Source organism: Limanda limanda, chromosome 7 (genome assembly GCF_963576545.1).
Source record: "Limanda limanda chromosome 7, fLimLim1.1, whole genome shotgun sequence".
NCBI classification, from domain to species: domain Eukaryota; kingdom Metazoa; phylum Chordata; class Actinopteri; order Pleuronectiformes; family Pleuronectidae; genus Limanda; species Limanda limanda.
Window position 1 is genome coordinate 1927640 of NC_083642.1, and position 9499 is coordinate 1937138.

A 9499-nucleotide genomic window follows, 5' to 3' on the forward strand; every position below is an offset into this window, starting at 1 on the left:
AGCCGCTCACTGACTTTTTGCCTTTAGTGCATTAATTTTAATGAAACCTCTGCTCCGCTCGGCCGGCCTAGGTGTCCTCCTCCTCCTCCTCCTCCTCCTCCTCCTCCTCCTCCTCCTCCTCCTCCTCCTCCTCCTCCTCCTCCTCCTCCTCCTCCTCCTCCTCCTCCTCCCGAACACGCTCACTGACCCCAACGCCACCGTATCTGTTTGATCTTAACCCCCCGGTGTCATCAAAACAGCCTCGTATTAGGTCATCTCACCCCCCCCCCAACCTGGGTGAAGGTGCACAGGAAGGATTACAGGCAGCATGAATGCATGAACCTCCCTAACGCTGCATCTAAAAGGGGGAGGAAAGAAGCAAAATGTGTTTTATTATTCAGATGACGACAGTAATAATGGCGCCCGGCGTGGAGGACGGGCGGCTGCTCTTTTCATCACAGCTGAGACGGACATTTTGGTTTGGGGGAGTATTATCTCTCACCACAGGAAGCGAGCGTGTCCCCGGCGTTCCTTTATGGTCGACACTGAGACGCTGTATCAATAAAACACAGAGACAGTAGACTATGAATTATTGAAAGGCACAGTGGTTCAGATGGGGGGGGGGGGTGGGGGGGGGGGGTTCTAATCTCCACAGTGCAGTTAATTTGATGTTCTTGTTTTTTTTCCTGTTTTTTTGGGAAATCAACCTGCAATGCACCATCTGTGCCAGCGAGCGCCCGCGGCCCGAGCCGGAGAGAGAGCGGAGCGGTGGGAACCAGAGGAAGGATCCGATGATGCTCATGGTCCTGGTCCTCCTCCAGCCAAGGTCTCGCCTGAGGAACCTCAGGAGGAGACGTGTGAGAAATGATGTGATCAGAAATAATCCTTCGTCAATATCAAGCCCACACACACTAGTCCAGGCAAAGTAGCCCATTTTGGAGCCAAAAATAGAAGTAATTGTAAAAGAATTTTTTTCAGCATAGATTATTTCTATGAGGTGTCCAGAACAACATACTAAAAGTCCTAAGAAATCCTAGTTGAGGAAATATATTTAATTCTCATCAATGTGTTTCAATAAGGCAACAATACACCCCAAAAAGACTATTTTTTTCCTTTACTCCTATCAAAATAAAACTTTACACAATGAAACGTAACATTTTTTGTATTACAAGTTTCTTTGAAAATGAATTTATGTATGTATTTGTAATACATATGAATGGTGTTTGCCTATGCAAATTAGGACATATTCAATAAGTGTGGAGCTCATGTGCTTGTCAAATTCATTTCAAAAGAAACTTGTAATACAAAAAATGTTATGTTTCATGGTTACTTTCATTGTGTAACGTTTTATTTTGATTGGAGTAAAGGAAAAAAATAGTCTTTTTGGGGTGAACAGTATTGTTGCCGGGCCTTATTGGAACACATTGATGAGAATTAAACATATTTCCTCAACTAGGATTTCTTAGGACTTTTAGTATGTTGTTCTGGACACCTCATAGAAATAATCTATGCTGAAAAAAATTCTTTTACAATTTGTTGGTCGGAAAACGCTACTTTGCCTGGACTACACCTGAAGCTGCAGCTGACAAGGAAGGTGGAATTTGTAATGAGGTTGTGTGTGTGTGTGTGTGTGTGTGTGTGTGTGTGAGTGTTATAAGTGCATCTCACCTACACAGGCTTAAGAGGATATGTTTTGTAAAGTGTATCAATGCCGAGGAGCGAATATCAATATTCGAAGCGAGCAGTTGATCAGTGGGAAGCGTGAGCTCAGCAGAGTGCGAGCGTCTGATCTCAGCTCTCGTTTCTCTCGATGGGAAAGTCCGGCCGCTGCGTTTCACACAAACAGCAGGGGGGGGGGGGGTCCGGGAGCGGTGACATCCAGCCTCCACCTCACAGGCAGACCCCACGAGAGATTCCACAAATTGGTCGACAGGGACGGTCGGTTATTATCTCCAGCGGGAGTTTCGAGTCCCAGGCTTTCTAATTAGTCGTTCTTGTTTTATCATAATCGATTTGAAACTTGGGGAAAGCAGAAGGTTCGAAGGGGAATGTTGATGCTGTGAAGCTGAAGCTGAGGATTCATTCAGACAGCTGCAGGTTCAGGAGACTTCACAGAGGAGAGAATAAAGAAATTGAGTTTTATATTCTCCACAAAACCTGAGAAGAAGTCGATAGAAAAGATAAAGTAGTGGATCTCAAGCCCAATTCATGGATCTGCGTCAAAGCTGTAGAGTAAACAGTATCTGTCTCTGCGAAGTAAACAGAGACACCAGAGAATTTGTGAATAAGCAGAAAAGAAACTCAACCACAGCAGAGAATCTCTATCGCCACGAGAGATTCTGAGCATCTCACAAACATCTACACACAACCAGGAGTGTTGTGTAACACCAGTGTCTCTGTGGGTTCTCTCTTGGTACAGTGACCTCCTCTCGCCCTTTCAATGACATGCAGATTAGGTTTTGGTGACTGTGGGATAAGCCAAAGGTGTGAATGAGAGCGTGAAGGAGTGTTTGTGTCTAATTGTAACGACTGTCGCACAAACATCAGCTTGGATTGGCTCCAGCCCCCCCCAGCCACTCCAAGAGGAAGTGGTATGGACGGATGGATGAAGGGATGGATGGATGGATGGATGGACGGAGGGACGGACGGATGGATGGATGGATGGATGGATGGATGGATGGATGGATGGATGGATGGAAGGATGAATGGATGGATGGATGGATGGATGGATGGATGGATGGATGGATGGATGGATGGATGGATGGATGGATGGAAGGGTGGATGGATGGAAGGGTGGATGGATGGATGGATGGATGGATGGATGGATGGATGGATGGATGGATGGATGGATGGATGGATGGACTGATGGATGGATGGAAGGGTGGATGGATGGATGGATAGATGGATGGATGGATGGATGGATGGATGGATGGATGGATGGATGGATGGATGGATGGATGGATGGAAGGGTGGATGGATGGAAGGGTGGATGGATGGATGGATGGATGATGGATGGATGGATGGATGGATGGATGGATGGATGGATGGATGGATGGATGGATGGATGGATGGATGGATGGATGGATGGATGGATGGATGGATGGATGGATGGATGGATGGAGGGATAGATGGATGGATGGAAGGATGAATGGATGGATGGATGGATGGATGGATGGATGGATGGATGGATGGATGGATGGATGGATGGATGGATGGATGGATGGATGGATGGGAGTTGTTTAAAGTCGCCTTTGACAGGTCAGTAATGAAAGTAAAGCAACAAGTAGCCTAATGTAACACATGTGAGTATTTATGTAATTACTTTGAGATTAAGTAATCGATTACACTTTTCCAGGTAGTTTCCTAAAGCCGTTGATTCTGTGGATGGATGGATGGATGATGGATGGATGGATGGATGGATGGATGGATGGATGGATGGATGGATGGATGGATGGATGGATGATGGATGGATGGATGGATGGATGGATGGATGGATGGATGGATGGATGGATGGATGGATGGATGGATGGCTTCAGACCGTTTCATCAACAGTTCATGAGCTTACAGAACAAAGCAGCTTCTCCTCTTCTTCACGTCATTTCCCTAAAGTCACTCCTCTGTTTCCTCTTCATCTCTTTACATTCACCGACTCTTCGAGCCTCAGGTCAAAGGTCAAAACGCTCGCAGGCACATTTGCTTCCAACCACGTTTTTTTTCCCGTTGACTTTGTTTACAGTCGCACTATAAAAATGTGCAATCACGAAAAAATATTTGTCGAGCGATCCAGACAAAACTCAGATTGCAGAACCAACACTGGCATTTAGTGCGAAAGACTTCAACTACCAAACACAAGAGGGCGCTGTCATGGTGGGAAAATATTATTATATAATACAAATCAAAATAAACGGAAGATTTTCTATAGACTAAAAAAGACTGAGGTTGAAATTTTTCATAAAGTTTTTATATCGATACTATTGGTTAAATAATTAAAATTTGTCATCACACATTTCTAAATTTGTTAGATGAAAAAGGGTTTTGTGTGTGTATGTGTGTGTGTGTGTGTGTGTGTGTGTGTGTGTGTGTGTGTGTGTGTGTGTGTGTGTGTGTGTGTGTGTGTGTGTGTGTGTGTGTGAGTGTCTGTGTGTGTGTGTACATTGACGGCATTTCACTTTGGAGCTGATAAAATCAAAGATCAAGGTTTAAAATTGTCTGAAAAAAACACAACATCCAGGAAATCTCTGCAAATTCTAGATTAACAAACTAATGATTAGTATAACTGACATTATCCAGAGTTTAAAAAAGTATTTGATAGTACAAATTATTAAGGATATTTAAACCAGTTTGGTGACTATAACCACACATTGCCCTCTGTGGGATCTACGACACAAACAAGGAGACATTTCCTAACGAACCCTCAACCTACACATCCTCCAACCTCCTGAGAAGCAGCTGGACTTCAGCGTCCATGTGGCAGAAAGTATTTACATCAATAGAAACATAACATGCGATGGCATTTAATGTCCCCACAGCGCCGCAGCCGACGCCACCGGGCACTGTGATGTACGTTCACTTCCTCCACTGAGCCTGATGTGAGGCGACAGCGGGTTCGGTCGGGATCGGTTGACAAGCTCGTCCTCTGGAAACGCAGCACGGATGATGGTTTCTCATTCCGTGCACCTGCTGACGAAGCTAAAGATCCAAGTCTCTGTCAGACGCGTTAAAATATCAAATTCGCTTCGTTCAAATCGTGAAGTTACAACAAACTCTTTGCTCGGGAGGAAAGATACTAAAGGAAATCAGGATACAATGCAAATGAACAGAGGGCGACATGCAGCAGATCAGATGAAGGGTTTAGAAATGAAGTGGCACAGATTAAGATAAGATTAGATGGATGGATGGATGGATGGATGGATGGATGGATAGATGGATGGATGGATGGATGGATGGATGGATGGATGGATGGATAGATGGATGGATGGATGGATGGATGGATGGATGGATGGATGGATGGATGGATGGATGGATGGATGGACTGATGGATGGATGGATTGGTGGATGGATGGATGGATGGAAGGATGGATGGATGGATGGACTGATGGATGGATGGATGGATGGATGGATGGATGGATGGATGGATGGATGGATGGATGGATGGATGGATGGATGGATGGATGGATGGATGGATAGAGGGATGGATGGATGGATGGATGGATGGACTGATGGATGGATGGATGGATGGATGGATGGATGGATGGATGGATGGATGGATGGATGGATGGATGGATGGATGGATGGATGGATGGATGGATGGATGGATGGACTGATGGATGGATGGATGGATGGATGGATGGGTGGGTGGATGGATGGATGGATGGATGGACTGATGGATGGACTGATGGATGGATGGATGGACTGATGGATGGATGGATCCCTTCATCTGATGCAGCAGATCAGATGAAGGGTTTAAAGATGAAGTGGCACAGATTAAGATAAGATTAGATTAAGATAGATTAAGATACATTTATTTATCCCAAACACAGTTTCCTCAGGGCTCAAATCAGCCTATGACAAAACAAAATGTTTATATTTATGTCTGTATATGACAAGGAAAATACAGTTAGTATAAATTACCCACAACATTTCCAGTTTATTCCCGTATATTCCCGTTTATTCCCGTTAATTCCCGTATATTCCCGTTAATTCCCGTTAATTCCCATGGAAAGTTTCCAACTTAAAATATTCCCGGAATTTTGCAACCCTAATTAAGATAAATGTATTTGTCCCAAACACATGCACACTCATGCAAGGAGGGAAATGTAACCTCATGTTTTCACCCATCTGGTGCAGGACACACAGAGCAGTGAGCAGCCATGTACGGCGCCCGGGGAGCAGATGTTGGGGCAGTAAGGTGCCTTGCTCAGGGGCACTAGACAGGGTAGGGAGAATGCTCTTGGATTTTTGGACAGATCAATCCAGGTTCGTCTTTTGGTTGTTTCTCCGTGGAGTCGAACCAGAGACGAACCAGAGACCTTTTCTGCCCAGAGTCCAAGTTCCTGCCACTAGTCCACCGCCTCTCCTCCGCACAGTTACAGAAACATGCAAACGTGCAATCTGAAAAAACCTCAACAGAGTGAGAGCTCTGTCTCTCTCCGAATCTACGAAGCTACGATTCTTCTTCACACCCCCTGTGGTCATCTCCTGTGAACACTGTTATCTGCAGAGCAACACCCGAACTCCCGAGTTCCCTCTGCGTCGAGACAGATCAACCGGTGTTTGCCAGCTCGCACCGCCCCGGTCTCACAACTCACAATTCACACAACAGAGACTTAAAAACACACACACACACACACAGTGCGCCGGAGGCTGTGGCGTTAACAAAGCGTTTGAAGACGGGCGGATGATTCCCTGTAAACAGAGAGACGCTCCACCACAAGAGCCAAAGCAACAGATGTGTAAATCAGCCCCTCATGAATAAGGCAAACATCCAATTCAGGAGGTTTTAAACTTCGCCGAGCGGATTAAACGCACACAACACACAACACACAACACACACAACGCTGCCAACACACATCCACGTCGGTTGGTCACTCAGACACGAGGAGGTTAGTTTGCTTCTCGCCTCTTTTCCTCCGTCAGCCTGAGCGGTCGGGACAGCGTTAGTCAGCCCGGAGGCGGATCTATAGCAGCTCTGCTCTCTGGAGCAAACCGCGGGAATCGATGTGAGTTTGTTTTATCCACCTATTGCTCCCTGTTGCCCCCGGCCGGCGGGTCACGGGAACTCATTAAAGATGTATTAATGGCTCAGAGCGCTCGGTCGAAGCCGAGAGCGTGAGACCAGCTGAACGAGAAGAACACGTTAAAGAGAAGATCAGCTGCTGAGCCTCTGGAGTTCAGAGAGACAAGCCGGTAAAATTAGCTTCAATCTGAGGGGAAAGATAAGTGAGCACGGAGGCTGAACATGAGAGCTGGTGTGTGGTGGATCAGGAGGAGTTCTGGTTCTTACCCGGGTCCTTGTGGTCCGAGCCGTGGCTGGACAACAGGAAGAGGAAGTCCTGGCAGGTGTCCGGCTCCAGCAGCGTGCTGTTGTGCAGGCAGAGGTCAACGATGAGGGTCACAGCTTTCTGACAGACCATGTCATGCTCCTCTCGGTCAGAACTCATGCTCCCAGCTGCATCCTCAGCCGCGTGTGCTCATCCAAGGGGACTAACACACACACCAACACACACACACACACACACACACACCAACACACAGGCAGCAGCAGCAGCAGCAGCAGCCCAGCATGCAGAAGACAAACACAACTTGTCTCCGTCCTCGGCTGATTCTCCTTCTTCCAGAGTCTGTCATGTGTGTTTACGCACCGACACACATGAGCGCTTATGCGTGTGTGTGTGTGTGTGTGTGTGTGTGTGTGTGTGTGAGTGTGTGTGTGTGTGTGCGCTTCATGTGGAGTGTGTGGTAAACAGGGCAGGAATCGTTAAGTGGATGAACATGGTGTGTGCATGCTATGTCATATAAGTGTGTGCTAGTATGAGTGTGTGTGTGTGTGTGTGTGTGTGTGTGTGTGTCTGTGCATGACAACAGTTGTCGACATTATGAATCACAGTCGCCCTCAGGTGATGTAAGGACAGAGTTATTACATCACATCTCTTCCAAAGAAGCCAAATGAAACCAAACACTCGTGGCTGTAGTCGTGGGCGATGCACCGACACACACACCACACCACACCACACCACACCACACACACACACACACACTGCCCCCCCCCCCCCCCCCAATCCCTGATCTGACTCCACCCATCATCATAAGGACCACTGGGCTTGTTTTTCTCCTGTCGACTGTCCCGGCTGCTCCCTGCAGGTCGGAGTGTCTCAGGTGAGAACCCCCCCCCCCCCCACCTCCCCACACCATCACCCCCCCGAGCCCGGGCCACCTGTGGCTGCCGGGTCTGTGCCGCTCCCACTGGCATCCCCCCCTCCCCCCCCTCGGTCCGATTGTGATCCCTGTTTACAACCTGTAATGATGAGGGTTTAACTATGTGTGGGTGTGTTAGTGTGTGTGTCTGTGAGTGTGTGACACACAAAGAGAGGGAGAGGGAGGGAGAGAAATCACAACACAAGGCTGCATACAAATGCTGATACACACTAAGTTGTCAGTAACACATCCACCGTGCAGGTTATGTTTGTGTTTGTTTGTTTGTTTGTTTGTTTGTTTGCAGGATTACACAAAAACTGATCAAACTGAAGAATGATGCAAAGAAGAATGTAAAATGGAGAAGGTAAAAATGTTATTTTAACTTTTGTTCTAACTTTTTCTTGCCGATAAAGAATGAAATTATCTTGATTTTCAAACATTGGGTGGAATCGGGTGCAGCTGGATTGAATTTGAGGAGTTTCAAGGAGATTTTATTTCCCCACAAACGTCAGCGTGTTGAATCCAAATGAATTTTTCATATTGCATCTGAAAAAGGTTCCGAAAAAAAGACCTGTGATAACTAATTGACTTGACTTTCCTACTGTGTTATATCAAACCTATATGAAGGGTTTGACCTTATCTCTTGATTGTGTTCTTACCAAATTAACCATTAATCAAAGTAATTTAATAAACCCGGTGATGAATAAGGCTCCGGGAAAAATGATCTCATCCTTATCTAATTAAAGTGATATTGAGCTTAACAAGCTCGTGGTCGACTCCCTGATTTAATAGAGTTAAAAACAGGGCGTAAATACTACGCTGCCTCCGCTGGTGGACTATTGTTCCGAGGTAGCTTCGATCATTTAGTTTTTATCTAAACCCAACCTGCACCCGAACCCCTAACGTTGGACTTCCTGTGTTTCCTGAAGATTGGATCTTTTCTTCTTGGGAAAATCCTGATTAAGAGGCAAACAACAAATTGTTTCTGGCCGAGGGTTTTCCAAAGAGTCAATTAACTTCTGTGCATCTGCTGCAGCTGATACCGACTCGCCCCCTCCATTGTTTGCCCGGTGGTTAATGCAAACAGGTTCACTGCTATACAAGTGTTCACAAGAGCAGCTCAATAATTCCCCAACGAGCCGCTGTAGCAGCATTAATGGTAGTGGACGGAAATAGACCCGGGGTGAAGGAGCTCTTCCTCGTGTCATTACATTAATCAGAGTGTTTTGTCCGGGGGTGTCCAGTGTGTCCGACAAATAATGCTCCTGTGTGTAATGCTTCTTTCTTATCGTACGGTTTCGAGACAGCTGGGAAATTACCCGGCGCAAAAGAAAGTTAATGCACCTTTAACCACGAAGAGCGTCCGGGTTTCTCCTCGTCCCTCGTTAGTTGTATTCTCCAAAGTTTGATTTTAACTTCAAAAATCAATGCAATTAAGTATAGGGGGAATATTTGGAGACGGGTAAAACTCAGCAGGATTATAATCTGCACGTCGCAAAGAGGCCGACGCAGCCGAAAACGTCCCAACGACCGAAATGACCACACGCTATGAGTCAAAGAACATAAAACGCTGATTAAACGTCTTGGATTTAACTGCACGAGAGGT

At 46.3% G+C, this 9499-nt stretch overlaps 1 protein-coding gene across 1 annotated transcript in view; it reads right to left on the reverse strand.

The window, feature by feature from the left end:
* syt6a (synaptotagmin VIa) overlaps window positions 1-7139 on the reverse strand; it is a 67802-nt gene extending 60663 nt beyond the window's left edge. Inside the window, exon 1 of the mRNA XM_061075148.1 lies at window positions 6983-7139. Coding sequence (XP_060931131.1) covers window positions 6983-7139 — 157 coding nt within the window. The remainder of the gene's footprint in view (window positions 1-6982) is intronic.
* Between the last annotated feature and the right edge of the window lie 2360 nt (window positions 7140-9499).